The 15,793-nt window shown below is 39.5% G+C and overlaps 1 protein-coding gene across 1 annotated transcript; it reads right to left on the reverse strand.

Annotated features, from left to right (window-relative positions):
• Positions 1–2,023: 2,023 nt before the first annotated feature.
• LOC110792659 (uncharacterized) lies at positions 2,024–15,564 on the reverse strand. The gene is made up of 4 exons (XM_056842932.1): positions 15,094–15,564; positions 13,237–13,626; positions 12,273–12,346; positions 2,024–2,507 (listed from the first exon to the last, which is right to left on the reverse strand). Exons 1-4 carry the CDS (start codon positions 15,346–15,348, stop codon positions 2,408–2,410), a joined length of 819 nt encoding a protein of 272 aa, XP_056698910.1. The 5' UTR covers positions 15,349–15,564; the 3' UTR covers positions 2,024–2,407.
• Positions 15,565–15,793: the final 229 nt, after the last annotated feature.

Below are 15,793 nucleotides of genomic sequence, written 5' to 3' on the forward strand. Positions count from 1 at the left end.
TATTTTTACTTGAATTATTTCAAATAGGTTAACCCATTTTAACCTGCTTATTTTGGGTAAAGAATATTAAATTAACCCCTTTTTTATCATTAAATCTGGAGAAGGATCCAGAAATTAAAATTATATTACAACTAAATTAAACAATCAATTACAAATTATATACATCCAAAGTAAGAATTATAAGATCTAAAAATCTAAAATGCAGTGGGCATCATCGTAGCTTTGTGATGCTTGTGATAAAACGCTACAAAAATTTCCTTGAATAAATAGCCCTACACACAAAAAAGAACAAAATATAGCAATATTAGCATTTTTAGAAGAAAAAAAACGGAAACAAAAATTAGATCGGGGTATTTAATTATAATCCGCGAAATTATTCATACATGAAATCTGACAATTCGACGAAAATTTTCTTACAAAAACAGAAAATTATTCTTCCATCAACATTCAAATCCACAAAATTACTCTAAAATCAATTAATAATTCAAAACAATTCTTGAATTGAGGTGTAAAACCATGCATTACTCTTCAAATAAGTAAAATAGATATGCAAATCAACAAATTAAAGTATTCTAAAATTAACATATAATGAAGTAATTCTTTAACATAAATTGAATAAAGACATAAATCATTATTAAATCTATCTATATTATTAAAGCAGAATGAAGGTAAATGTGAGGCCTTCAAAATGCCATCCCTCAACTCTCGTGCGTCGTTATTTTAGGCAGGTCATACAAGTTTAAACACAAAAAAAAGGACAAATCAGTGCCAAAATTCACGCTCTTTCAAATTGGGTCTTCAATATGGCAAGAATGCAGCTAAAATGGTAATACTCAAGGTCTAATTACAACATAAAATGGTAATCAGAAGAATTCAAGCGAATTATTCCGAAAACTTACAAAATTTTAAAAAAATAAATCAAAATCATCAGCAATAGTCACGCACAATTATTTTTGGGTTTTTTTTGTCAAAAAGGACCTTTTATAGTCAACAAATTGTAACAAAGGACCTTTTAAAAAAAAGTTGTGAGATAGGACCTAAAATCGATTTTTTGTTGTGAATTGGGACCAACACTCATTTTTCGATGGTCAACCCAATTTCTCCGCGTTGACTCGCGCGTGCATAGCACCTGACTTTAAAAAATGACAATTTTTGTTATTATTTTAGCTGTTCCCTCCCATTTTCCCCCCTAACCACCTAAAAAACCTAAAAAAACCATTCTCTCTTTCCTAGTTGCTCTGTTCAACCGCTTTGTTTTTTGCAGATATTAGATTGCATTTGGAGACAAGGGGCTTGCTCTTGTTGCAGATACTTGTAAAGAATTGAAAGTGTTAAGAGTTTTTCTTTCTGACCCATTTGCTCCTGGGGAAGTTGCTGCTGTCACCCAAGAAGGGCTCGTTGCGATATCAAGTGGTTGTCCCAGGCTTAATTATGGCCTCTAATTCTGCTACCAAATGACTAATGTTGAGCTAATAATCGTGGCAAAGAACTGCCCAAATTTTACCCGATCCTGGTTGTGTATCCTAGACCAAATAAAACGAATTAAGCAAAAAAAAAAAGGCTTTGAACCCTAAATTCCACAATTATGAAATTGGACGAATTGGACCAAATAAATTGGGGCTTTTACTCTTACTTGGTACGAATAGCAACGAAAATAAAGGGAAAGCAACGAATTTTTTTTACAGAAACAATATGCTACAAATTGATGAAGAATCCTTGAACCCATAATGTCGAGGAAGCAGCAATGAGGAGAGAGAGGAGGGGGTTTTAATTTTTTTTATGTTTTTTTAGGTGGTTAAGGGGGGAAAATGGAGGGAAAAACTGAAATAAAAAAAATTGTCATTTTTTAAAGTCATGTGCCATTCACGCGCAAGTCAACGCCGGAGAAATTGAGTTGACCATCGGAAAACGAGTGTTGGTCCCAATTCACAATAAAAAACCATATTTTAGGTCCAATCTTACAATTTTTTTTTTAAAAGGTCATTTGTCACAATTTTTTGAATGTAAAAGGTCATTTCTCACAAAAATTCCATTATTTTTTAATATGGTAAGAAGATCAATTAAGCAGCGAAATTGGTAATGATTCACTGACTAATTCCAACATTTGTCAAAGGATTTCAAAATAATTCAAGCAACACAATCGAATTACACAGTTCATGCCACAATCAAAAAGGATTTCACAAAATCATTGAGAACTTGCTGCACCGTCAAGAACGTTTCCTTCATCTGCCGATGAGAACATTGACATTCCGACACCAACCAGGTTATCAATTACTCTCCCTCTCCCGTCTTTGCCGTATATGAATTTGACTCCATTAGTTTTCAGTACCATCTGTAATAAAAAAAAAAATAACTATATATGTTGTTATCTATGTTAACATAGAACTTTACCGCACCGTCGAGTAGTTTACTGTGCCGCCGAGAATATTGTCTCTACGCCATATTCCAGATTAGCCATTAATCTCCCTTCCTTTATTGAATTACACTCCATGACATTGTTGTTTAATCTGTAATCAAAAAATAAAACCTATAACTTTGCTTTTGTCTTTATTAATATCATGTTCCACCTATAACTTTGCTTTTGTCTTCATTAATGGCTCTGTTTCAAATTTACACTTAGTTGGACCTGTTTTAATAACATAGAAACCATGTTCTGTTCATATTAACATATCTTATTAAATCTCGACAAAACAGTAAAGACCCAAATTATTCAGAAAAGACACTTACCTTGAATTATTTAAGAACAAACTCATATCAGAAACAAAAGGGAGGTTAAAATATTTTCAACTTAAAATCATTAAAGACCCAAATTATTCAACCCCAATAATTTCATGCTTCATACTCTATTCCAAAATCAAATTGGCCACCGCTGGCTATTGTACTGAAACCACTCAAACATGGTGGCCACTAATCGTGCACTTGAATTGGCCACCGCTGGCTATTGTACTAATAGTGGCCACCGCGCAAACTCGAGCTACAAGTTCTTCTCATAACTAATCGGTACAAAATAAGAAAGATGACAAAATGTGATCAAAAGAGAGAGAGTTTGTATTGATGATCAAAAACTAATGAATAATTATTACAGTAATGAAGGCCTTTTATAGCTTAATACATTCTAGAAGCTACTGAAATCTGTTACAACTAACTCCTAGAAATAAGGAAGCTATACTAACTGAAAGTGCCAGCGTGGCAACTCTCATGCACTACAATGTAGAACGTACTGAACTAATGCTCAAGCTGATCAATTGTGCAACATGTATAAGCTTAACAGTCCCCCTCAAGATGGAACATCACAAGTTCCAATCTTGGACAATAATAGTTGAAATTGTGCAGATGAAAGAGGCTTGGTAAAAACATCTGCTAGTTGATGTTCAGTGGGTAAGTAAGCAAGATGTAGAAGGCCTTCTAACACTTTGTCACGTGTAAAATGACAGTCAATCTCAATGTGTTTCGTTCTTTCATGAAACACTGGATTCCTAGCAATGTGTAATGCTGATTGATTATCACAGTGAAGGCTGATAGGTTTAAGATTAGAAACTCCCATGTCTTCCAATAAGTTAACCAACCAAGTTACCTCAGATGATGCTGCAGCCATTGCCCTATATTCTGCTTCTGCAGATGACTTAGAAACTGTGTTTTGCTTTTTGGATTTCCATGAAACTGGTGACCCCCCAACAGCAATACATAACCAGTGATGGACCTTCTAGAATCTGGACAAGATGCCCAATCTGAGTCTGAGAAAGCTTGCAACCTGATACACTCTGAAGCTTTTAGAAGTATACCTTGTCCTGCTGTGTGTGCCAAGTATCTCAAGGTGTCTTGTAGAGCTGTAATGTGAGGAAGTCTAGGATTTTGCAAGTACTGGCTTAACAACTGAACTGCATAGGACAAGTCTGGTCTGGTATGAGTTAGAAAGTTAAGTTTCCCAACCAGTGATCTATACTTCTCTGTGTCAGTGTACAATTCTCCATCTGATAGAGTTAGCTTTACATTAGCTGGTAAAGGGGTGATTGCTTTCTTTGTGATATCAAAACCACAGTCACTGAGCAATTCTTTGGTGAATTTCTTTTGGCTAAGAATGATACCTTCAGAAGAATAGCCAACTTCAATACCTAGGAAATAGTTCAGCTTCCCCAAATCTTTGATACTGAACTCTTGGTGCAAGTATGCTTTCAAAGCAGTGAGTTTTTTGTGATCTGTACCAGTAAGGATGATATCATCAACATAAACTGCTGCTATATTAATATGACCTTGTTGTTTGTGAATGAACAGACTGTAGTCATGCTTGGATTGAATGAACCCCTGTGTTTCAAGAGCAGTCATAAGCTTTTCATGCCATTGCCTTGAAGCTTGTTTTAAACCATATATGGACTTGAGCAGCTTGCATACTTTGTTATCAGGATTATCAATGCCTTCTGGTACTTGCATATACACCTTCTCTTTTAAATATCCATGGAGAAATGCATTGTTAACATCCAACTGGAAAAGAGGCCAGTTTCTGCTAGCTGCAACAGCAATCAAACACCTGACAGTTGTCATCTTTACTACTGGACTGAAGGTCTCTTCATAGTCAATCCCATACTTCTGGTTGAACCCTTTTGCAACTAATCTGGCTTTACACCTTTCCAGAGCACCAGTTGACTTTAACTTGACTTTGAACACCCACTTGCAGCCTATAGCCTTTTTTCCTTTAGGTAGTTTTACCAATTCCCAAGTAAAATTCTGATCAAGTGCATCGAGCTCTTTCTGCATAGCTTCCACCCATAGTGGTTGTTTAGCTGCTTCATCATAAGTGAGGGGTTCTGTGATGTCACAAAGATGTGATAGGAGAGCTTGGAACTCTTCAGGATAAGTGTCATAAGACACTAAATTGCACCAATGCTGAGTGAACTGAGCTGGAGAGATTGGTTTTGAATTTAGGATAGATGAGTAACATTGATAAGAATCTAGATAAGCTGGTTTTCTGTGTGTTCTAGTGGATTGTCTAGGTGGAAAGTTTGTAGGGGTATTCTCAGATGTAACATGTTCATGAGGAGTAGGTGGAGTGGAATCAACATCTCCAGAAATAGGTGAAGAAATGGATTGAGTGTGAGTGAAGGGTGAGTTTGGAGATGAATTTGGGGAAGGAAATATAGTGTCTTGTGAGGGAGATTCTTCCTGAGGAGTGGAGAGTGAGTTTGTTGATGGGAATATTGTGTCTGGGGAAGAGAAATCAGGTGTATCAAAGATTACAGGAGAGGAAATAGCAGGTAAGTAGATGGCATGTGTATAAGAATTGTTTGGAGAATTGTGTTTGTGATAGAGATGAAAGGGAAAATGTTTTTCATGGAAATGAACATCCCTTGATACAAAGAATCTATTTGTATCAAGTTCTAAAACCTTGTACCCCTTCTGAGAAGTAGAGTATCCCATAAAAACACATGGTGTTGCTCTATGGTTCAGTTTGGTTCTTTCTACTCTAGATGTGGACACATAACAAAGACAGCCAAATGTTCTCAGATGAGATAAGTCAGTAGTATTTTTGTGCAGTCTAAAATATGGAGAATCAAGATTGATTGATTGCAATGGCATCCTGTTGATCAAATATGCAGCACATAACACACACTCACCCCAAAATCTGGCTGGTACCTTAGATTGAATGTACAAAGCCCTTGCTGTTTCTAAAAGATGTTTGTGTTTTCTTTCTACCACCCCATTCTGTTGTGGTGTATCACTACAGCTGGTTTGATTTAGGATTCCAAATTTCAGAAACAGCTTTTTCATATCTCCTTCACACAACTCTTTAGCATTATCAGATCTAATGCATTTAACCATAACACCAAATTGTGTCTGAACCGTATTGAAGAAATTAGTCATAACAGCAACAGAATCATTCTTATTTCTTAACAAGTGTATCCAAGTGAACCTGCTGTAATCATCTACAATTGTCAAGAACTGATTACATCCAGAAGGTGTTTTTACAGAATGAGGACGCCATACATCAAGGTGAACCAACTCAAAAGGAGCAGTGGTTTTGATGCTACTATGAGGAAAGCTAACTCTAGTTTGCTTAGCTGCAGGACACACTTGACATATTGTATCCTGTATACAAGTAGTCACCTCACACTTAGGGTTTATTAATCTCAACTGACTAAAGGGAAGATGTCCAAGTCTTAAATGCCAAAGTTTAGCATTGTCTACAGAGCTAGAACAGACTGTATTACAAACATGTTCCTGTTTCTTCTTCTGCAATTCTGCCACATTGTAAAGACCTGACCTCACATCACCAAGAGGAATCAAATTCCCTTTCTGACAATAAACAAAGCACTTATCATGAGTAAATCGAATTTCACACTTCAAATCTTGACACAGCTTGTGAACAGATATGAGATTATATTTGAAATTTGGCACATATAGGACATTCTGTAGAGTAATGTCAGCATTCAAATCCACAGTGCCAACATGTGTTACAGGAATTTTGCTGCCATCTGGTATGGTTATGTATGTGTTGGGTATGTCAACTGGTTTGCAAGTAGAGAATTGGGACAAATCATGACAGAAATGGTCTGATGCACCACTATCTAACAACCATTTAGAATTAGATTGTGAGAGTAAGCATATACCTGCCATCATAGCAAGGCTAGGCTGATTTCCAGAAGCTGGTTGTTGTTGCTTAGCCATCATATCCAAGAGCTGCTGATATTATTCTGTTGTTATAGTGGGAGCAGTAACAGTTTGTTGCATACCAGATGTTTCAATATCAGATTTGGTGCCAGAAGAGAATGCAACTACTTTGGAATCTCTGGAACCTTTGAAACCTGGTGGATAGCCATGAATCTTGAAACACCTATCCACACTGTTCCCTTGCACTTGACAATGTGTACAAAAATAACTGGAACCTGTTCTTCCATATTTGTTGGTGTTGCCAGATTGAAAACCACCATTCTGCTGTGTTCTGAAAGTTTTGTTGTTGTTGTTGTTATTCCAATGATCTCCTCCAAAACGCCTCTTTTCAGCTGCAAAAGCTAATGTTTCCAGTTGTTTGTTAGACTGAGAAACTTCTCTGTGTCTCTCTTCTTGAGCAAACAATCTGTATGTCTCAGATACTTTGGGCAAAGCAGGCACCATCAATATATTTCCTCTAATGGTAGCAAACTGATCAGAAAGTTTCATCATAAATTGCATCACCATCTTCTCTTGTTGTCTGTCAAAGAACTTTTTAGTAACATTACAAGTACAATTGTTACAAGTGCAATATGGAAGTGGATGAGCTTCCTCAATTGCATCCCAAACTGACTTGATCTCAGTGAAAAATTCTGAAATACTCTTATCTCCTTGAACAATTTCAGCTAGCTTTTGTTCAAGAGAATAGATCTGAGCCAAAGATGCAAAGCCAAACCTCTCCTCTAAATCAGTCCAGACATCTCTAGTTGACTTCAAAAACATCACACTCTTAGCAATTTTATCATCCAGATTGCCTAAAATCAAAGAACATACCAAGTCATTGCACCTTTCCCAAGCTTTACTCTCCACTGAACCAGGATCAGGTTAGTATAGCTTCCATCAATGTAGCCAATTTTATTCTTAGCTGAGAAAGCAAGCAGCATTGATCTCTTCCAACTGGTGAATCCTTCACCATTGAACTTGAACGTGACCAGTTGAGTGGAATTCGCATCCGAAGGATGAATATAATAGATGCTTGCAGGATCTTGATTAGGAGGAAGTGTGGAATTGCGCCTCGAAGTCAACAAGGCAACAAGCATCGCAAGGCAACGCGGTGCACCGCCAAGGGTGGCGGCAAGGTTGTTGGGCACCATCGGGCAACGTGGTGGTCCATCGGATAATGGGTCGTTTGGGGGACCAAATGATATCCAAATGGGCTGAAACTTGGGGGCCCAAAGTATTTTCGCCCAATGAAGACAATGGTCGGGCCAGTTTTTGGGTTTGAAGCCCGCATGGGCCCGGTTTTGCAGCAGGTATGCACGGTTGTGCATCGGAAGGTTCTAGAGTGCTCCGGAGGCATCTTGGACACTCTAGCTTGGTTGTTTCTTGAAGGTTCTAGCTAGGAAGAGTGTAGAACCTTGCTGTACAGATTAGGGGAGATAATTCTAGAGACCTCCTTGTATAGAGGGTTCCCTTGGAGGTGGGAACATTCTAGAAAATTGTAGGGCATTCTTTGTAAAGAGTAGTGTAGAATATTCTAGAGTGTAGAATGTTCTAGGCTAGGGACTTGGGTGCCTATAAATAGGCTTCCCCATTCATTTGGGAAAATCAGCCAACACATTATAATCACTCTCAAGTAATACAAAGAGCTTTCTTACAAACACTCTCTTACTTGCAATCCTTACTTAGCCATTTTCGTAGCACACTTAGCATAGCTAAAACATCGGGTAGCCTTGACTAGTGATCCGACGGGACTGTGACGCTAGTAGGCAGCGTGCATAAGGCTTGGAAATAGTCACCACGTGACACGTGGTATCAGAGCGGGAACGTTCGTTGGGACGTAACATCGTTGACGTTGAAGAGCTAGCTGTTGTGTGGACGAAATTCTGATCGGAAGACTGATCGTATGGCATCAATGAAGGAAAGTGTTGGTGCATCTGGCGTGGTGGAGGATCCCACCAAGAGGAGGAAGCCATCGACCACGGAGCTTGATGGTCGCTTGGCTAAAGTGGAGCTGGCGACGGCGGACCTCGTCGACAGCATGAGGCTTGCGGAGCAGCAACTCGAAGAGTTAAAGGGGCTTGCTTCTAGTCATGGGCAAGGCATCGAGGGAGTCGATAGCCGTGTCCAAGTGTTGGAGCTGGGGGCTACGACGGCGGCCGAGGAGGCAAGGGAAGCCGTGAACGTCCTCATTAATGAGGTTGCTGCCACACTTCGGGGAGAGGTGGCACAACTAAGGGATGCCATCATGGGGCATTACAATGCCATGAAGGAGCAACTAGAATCCGTCAAGGGGGACGTGGTTCTACTAAAGGCGGCAGTGGCCGGGGGTGCTACTATTCTAGAGGGACCAAGGATGAAGGTTCCGGAGCCGTCAAAGTTCGAAGGCAAGCGGGACTCGAAGGCTATCGATAATTTCTTGTGGAGCATCGAGAGGTACTTCGAGGCCATGCATTTGGATGACGATGCTACGAGAATCTCCACCGCCACCATGTACTGTTTGGAGGATGCCATCCTATGGTGGAGAAGGCGTGAGTTGGACATACAGAAGGGGCTGTGCTCGATCAAGACATGGGACGAGTTCAAGGCCGACTTCAAGAGGCAGTTCTATCCGGAGAATTCCGAAGAGATTGCGATGAAGAAGCTGCGTGGGTTGAAGCACACCGGATCGATCAAGGAGTACGTGAAGGAGTTGACTTCACTCATGCTAGAAATATCGGGGTTGCCGGAGAAGACCCAACTCATATACTTTATGGATGGGCTACAACGATGGGCGGAGCAAGAGGTGCGGCGACGAGGAGCCAAGGATCTTGCCGAGGCCATAGCAGTGGCGGAGTCCCTATATGAGCTGCCAAGTTCAAGACGGGACAAGGGTCGGAGGTTCGATGAGGAAGAAGGCAACGAGGAGGCATCGAATCAACCGAGGGCCAAGCATGCGGAGCATGGCAAGGACAAGGCCCAACCTAAGCGGGACGGTCGTGACGGAGGTAAGTCGTTCAGGCCCTTGAAATGTTATCTTTGTGATGGAGAATATTTTGCAAGGAACTGCCCCGTCCGACAAAAGTTGGAGAGAATGAGTGCCATGGTCGGCACTACAGAGGAGGAGCCAACTGCCGAGAGACGGCTAGGGGCGATGCAAGTGGACGAGGAGGTCCAGCTCGCCAACTTGAGGCTCCGTAATGTTGGGGTCGTGGACAGCAGGCCGCGGGACATGGTCGTGCCACGGGAGATGGCACCCACGACAATGAAGGGAGAGGGCATCAAGTCGGGTGGAAACTTGATGGTCGTGCATGGAGAGGTGAACGAGGAACCGTGTCGGGTGCTCGTGGATACTGGAGCAACCCACAACTTTCTTGCGCGGGGAGCAGCCAAGAAGTTAGGGGTGAAGTTCACTCGGGTCGGCGGCGAGATGAAGGCCGTCAATTCAAAGGCAACGCCGGTGTACGGAAAAACATGGGACGTTCCTATCCGCTTGGGGAAGTGGAGGGGCAAGGTCGACTTTATGGTGGTCGACATGGATGATGAGGACGTGGTGCTAGGCATGGAGTTCCTAGACTCGGTCCTACCATTTCGAGTAGGTGATGGCGTGCTGACCATCACACACAAGGGCAGCGAGGTCGACATTCGACTCGCAAGGGACAAGGAAGAATGCATGAGAATCTCTTCCTTGAAGGCTCGTGCAACGGCAACCAAGGGACGTCGAAGGAAAAAGGACGTGTGGTTCGGGTCGTGGGCACGAGAGGTTGCTGATCGTGTGAAGCTCCATGGGAGGAGCAAGCAAGGTAGGTATACTGCCTATCGTATGGGCGAGGTGCCCAAGGTTGGGGTCGTGCAGCGGCAAAGCAATGGACGAGGTGCATGGTACGGGTCGCGGGCACGAGCAACGGGACATCTTGACGAGGGCGTCAAGAATTTAGGTGGGGGAGAATGTCACGGATGGCCTCCCACACCATCGCATGTGGCAGCATGCAAGGCAACGCGGTGCACCGCCAAGGGTGGCGGCAAGGTTGTTGGGCACCATCGGGCAACGTGGTGGTCCATCGGATAATGGGTCGTTTGGGGGACCAAACGATATCCAAATGGGCTGAAACTTGGGGGCCCAAAGTATTTTTGCCCAATGAAGACAATGGTCGGGCCAGTTTTTGGGTTTGAAGCCCGCATGGGCCCGGTTTTGCAGCAGGTATGCACGGTTGTGCATCGGAAGGTTCTAGAGTGCTCCGGAGGCATCTTGGACACTCTAGCTTGGTTGTTTCTTGAAGGTTCTAGCTAGGAAGAGTGTAGAACCTTGCTGTACAGATTAGGGGAGATAATTCTAGAGACCTCCTTGTATAGAGGGTTCCCTTGGAGGTGGGAACATTCTAGAAAATTGTAGGGCATTCTTTGTAAAGAGTAGTGTAGAATATTCTAGAGTGTAGAATGTTCTAGGCTAGGGACTTGGGTGCCTATAAATAGGCTTCCTCATTCATTTGGGAAAATCAGCCAACACATTGTAATCACTCTCAAGTAATACAAAGAGCTTTCTTACAAACACTCTCTTACTTGCAATCCTTACTTAGCCATTTTCGTAGCACACTTAGCATAGCTAAAACATCGGGTAGCCTTGACTAGTGATCCGACGGGACTGTGACGCTAAATTTAAAAACTCCCTTGGTTTCTCTAAATTTACTGCATGCCCTGCTTCCTTGATCACCACTAGCTGCGCATTACTTCCCAAGTGCCTGTACGTTCATGTACACAAGTTCATATTCTATGTTCATAAGTCATAAAAGGGTCGATCGACCTATAAATAATGCTTAAGCGATAGATATTTATAGACCTAATCAACATGAGCCCGGCCAGTAGAGTCGATTTTTTGCAGGTTTGGGCAGAATTTTCGGCCTTTTTTTCGGGTCCGGTTCGGTCCAGCCCGGCCCGAAAGTTGAAATTTCTTTGTCGGGCTTGGGCAACATAAAGCTACACCTTTTAGTTATAAATTTGGTCCGATCCGAAATGACCTAAAAATCCGGTATTTTAGGCCCGAAATAGCGGGTTTGGACGCAAATTTTTGGCCGAATGTTGGGCCGACCCGACATATCAGGCTGGTTTTGTATGCCTCAACCCAATCTGAATCCGGCCCGGCCCGCCATTTCATCATGTCTAAGAGATAATATTTAGGAATGAAGTGTTTCAAACGTTTACTTTAAACTCGAAGTAGTGAAGCATACCGTTGCAATCGGTTTCCCAGATCCAAATGGAATATTTGATCTTGTTCTCCCCATATTATCATTGTTGGTTGTATTTGCAATTTCAACATGAACGTTAGTAAAACCTATTACTCTTAGTATATTGGTAAGGATATATAACAACGCTACTGAATCGACACCTCTCATAGATCCGTCAGTCGGCCGAATTATGAATTGCGTATATAAATTGACAAATAAAATGCTATAAAATCATAGCCATGAAAAAAATGAAATTTGATTATACTTACATGTGGGATCTTTGGTAAATTCGTAGTTTATAGGTAAGGAAAACGACCTTACTGAATGCAACAAAACTTTTGAGATGATAACATGAGATTATTTTTAGAAAATGAGTAAAAGTCGGGATCATTCATGTCAATTTTTCCAAAATAAAATTTATTTACTTACATGTGGGATCTTTGGTAAATTTGTGAGTTGCCTATCCTTGAGTATTTCTTCAAGCAATTCTCTTTACACATAACCTGCATAAACAATTGAATGGACATTCATATAACTCATGAACGCCCACAAACACCAATAATGCGTCTACATACGCCTGCGCAGTGTACAATTGTACATGTACGTGTATTTTAATTGGTTTATACATATTAGCACCAAAACACGTGATGAATTTTGTTACTAACTAGATAAATTAGTTCCCGTGCAAGCACGCATATAACTAAAATTATTATTTGATGGTTTTTTTAATAAAATGTTTGACAAATATATTTCTTCACATAAAGCAAATGCATAATTAATTAATTTTGAACATATTCATTTAATTATTTAATATACAATTCCTTTTATACTGTGTATTACATATTTTATATGCTTATTACGCTAATTTGACCAAAATGTTAAATAAATAAAATTTCCATTTGATATACCTATTTGACTAAAATATTACCAAAATCGTTTTAAACAAATTATAATTGTCATATTCTATATTCCACTACTCCGCATTTTTTTCTATACATAAACCGTTTATAAAAATAATAGAAGATAAAAAAGACATAAAGTAGATATACTTTTTAGGAAAACGTTTTTAACGGGAAAATTTTATACCACGAAGTGACACGTGTCACTCCTAGTGTCTGTTTACTGGAGATCTTAGGCTCTGTTCTGTTCGACTTATTTTGACTTATTTCAGACAACATAAGTTCAGATACGGAGAGTATAAGTTCGGCAAAAATAAGGTTTTTTTCAGACATTTTCACACACAAATAAGTTTATTTCAGACAAAATAAGTTCAGATAAATTAAGATAAGTTCAGTTAAGTTCATATAAATTCAGTTAAGTTTAGATAATTTCAGATAATAGAAGTTCAGTCAAAATAAGTCCAATAGAACGAAGCCTATAAGCCTATACTCACATTTATGAAATCGGTTAAGAGCCAATTAGGAACTCCCTTAGGAGGTTTAACAAAAGAGAGTTTCATCAACTCCCTCAACTTATTAGCACTTTGAGGCATTAAGACCTTAGCAGCTTCATCCAAGTCTTGAACCTTGAACAACCTCTCCTTCAAGTCCTTCTCTTCGAGGCAAACCCCGGTGCAACACAACACCGCCTTCTCCACTGCATCCGGAAACTGGTTTGCCATGCTATACCCTACGAAACCGCCATAGCTTATCCCTACAAAGCTAGCTTTTTGAACTCCATGTATATGCATTAGCTTCATCAAACACCTTGCTTGGAAGGTTTCTGACCTTTCCTTTTGGGTGGTGTAGGATCTCCCAAAGAATAAGAGGTCTGGTACATATACCTATAAAAATATTGTATGAAGTTCATAATATAATAAAGTTGTTTATGGGCGGGATGACCAATTAAACCCGTCCCTTCCAGCCCGGTTAAGTAGCAGACTTGGACAATGCTTTTGAAAAAAAGAAATATTAGCCCGTCCCGGCAACCCACTAATGTTAACGGATTGACATGGACGAGGTAATATTTGTCGAGGACAAACTCGCCTGCCTCAGGGGCGAAGCCAGATCTTTTGTACAAGGGAGGCCGGAATTTTGTATTGGAGTACTTGTCTACTTCCCTAAAATAAAATACTACAATTTCAATATCAATTCAACTATCTTTTTGTTATTGTTTATTATAGTAAAATATAAATTGACCAATTTTTTTTAATATTTGAAGATACGAACCCTAAAATACTTGAACACCATAAACAAAGAAGCTAGTTTGAAGTAACACCGGATAAGTACCGTTATGTTTAAAGTAGCTAGGTAACGAAAATTAAGTAATATCTATTAAGTATTAAATGTATATATATTTTGTTGGGAAACATACTTTTTATCTATTTCCATTGAATAATACTTCATGAAAAATCTAAAGCACTTAAAAAATGTAATGAAAACAATAAAAGAAGTTTGAGAAACGAATATATGTTCAAAGGATTTCGTAAACAAGAAACGATAGATTTATCAAATATTACAATAATTAAAAAAACAAAAAAAAAACAAGAAATGCTAGCAACTGGATTCGAATATGCAACTAGCGTTTAGGCAACAAACATCAATTACCAACTCAGCCAAGGAAGGGTAAGTTGTTCATTAGTCCAACTTTTACAATATATTTTAGAATCTTAGGGGGTCATGGCCTACCTAGGCCCCCACATAGCTTCGCCCCTGGCCTGCCCCGTTATAGAAAAAAGTACATTTATTTTATAATTTTTTGAGTGAGTCGGTTATACTTGTTTTTTATTTTTTATTTTTTATATTTTTATATTAATTTAAAAGCACTAGAAAACATACTATTTATGTACTTTTATTGGAAAAAAACTTTTCACTTACATTATTAACTTTTCTATTGAAGACCAATAACTTACTTCTTTCTCACATTCTTACAAGAGTATCTTAGGGAGTATTATTTTAACTTGTCACTTTTATTTTACCATATGGGACATGAAATTTTAGAGATAATTAAAGCAAAACACTTTTTTTTAAACCATAAACATTAAAACAAATTAATTAAAGGTAGTGAAAAACATAAAAATATTTAGGCACACTAGCCTCCGAAAAAGTCCAGCCCATTTAATAGGCCGGTACGGGCAAGAAGTCAATCCCGTAAGAAAGGGCTTGGGTTTTTCCATTTTAGCCCTATTAGGCCAAAAAATTTAAACCCGACCTGTTACTCGTCTAAACCCGCAAATGATCACCTCTATATATAAGGATATAAATAAGCAATGAAAATAAGAAGCGAGTTATGACGCTGAGAATTATATTACATTGTACTTGGGAATAAAATGGTCAAGAACACCAGAATATTGCCACATAGCATTAGCCCCAAACCCATAAACCAAGAGAAGGTTTGGCTTAGATTGCTTGTACACCCTTGGAACCCAACAATGCATGGTGGTTCCTTCGCCAAGATCGGACAACACTGACACGAGCCCGGCGTGGGAGAAGGTTAGCCTGTACCACCAGTCCCTTGAAGCCGTAAAGCTTAAGGATCTGATCATAATCATAGGGCTAATCATCATTTTAAGGCTAATCGGCCTAATCTGGATTCGGGGTGAGTTTTGGATGGATAGGTTCCAGCCCCCTCCTAATTGTTGTTGCGGGGGATCGAACACACGGTTCGTCCTACCAAGCTCAGCTTCAATCACCACATAACTAACTAAGCCATTAGTATTTTAGATGGGTTTGTAACACTAATGTTAAATAATTTACAAGTTAGATTTTTGTAAAATTGAAATTTTTTTTTGGGGGGGGGGGGAAGGGGAGGGAAGAAGTAAGATTTTTGTTCTAGTATTGAATTGGAATGATTAACGATTAATCAATCGTGAATATCGGGATTAAGGATTGAGCTTAAATAACATATTCCTAATAATAAGGAATTAAGAGTAACAGTAAATAACCAAATTTAGCTATTAATTCACCAGCTGTTAAATGAGATAATTTCACATTTCTTTGTTTGCTTTTTTT

Source organism: Spinacia oleracea, chromosome 4 (genome assembly GCF_020520425.1).
Source record: "Spinacia oleracea cultivar Varoflay chromosome 4, BTI_SOV_V1, whole genome shotgun sequence".
NCBI lineage: Eukaryota > Viridiplantae > Streptophyta > Magnoliopsida > Caryophyllales > Amaranthaceae > Spinacia > Spinacia oleracea.

Coding starts and splice junctions, on each gene's coding strand:
- LOC110792659 (XM_056842932.1), bottom strand. CDS start 15,348: ATGATGATTAGCCCTATGATTATGATCAGATCCTTAAGCTTTACGGCT. Junction 13,627..15,093: donor ATTTTATTCCCAAGTACAAT/GTAATATAATTC, acceptor ATATTTTTATAG/GTATATGTACCAGACCTCTT. Junction 2,508..12,272: donor ATTTACCAAAGATCCCACAT/GTAAGTAAATAA, acceptor TTTTGATTACAG/ATTAAACAACAATGTCATGG.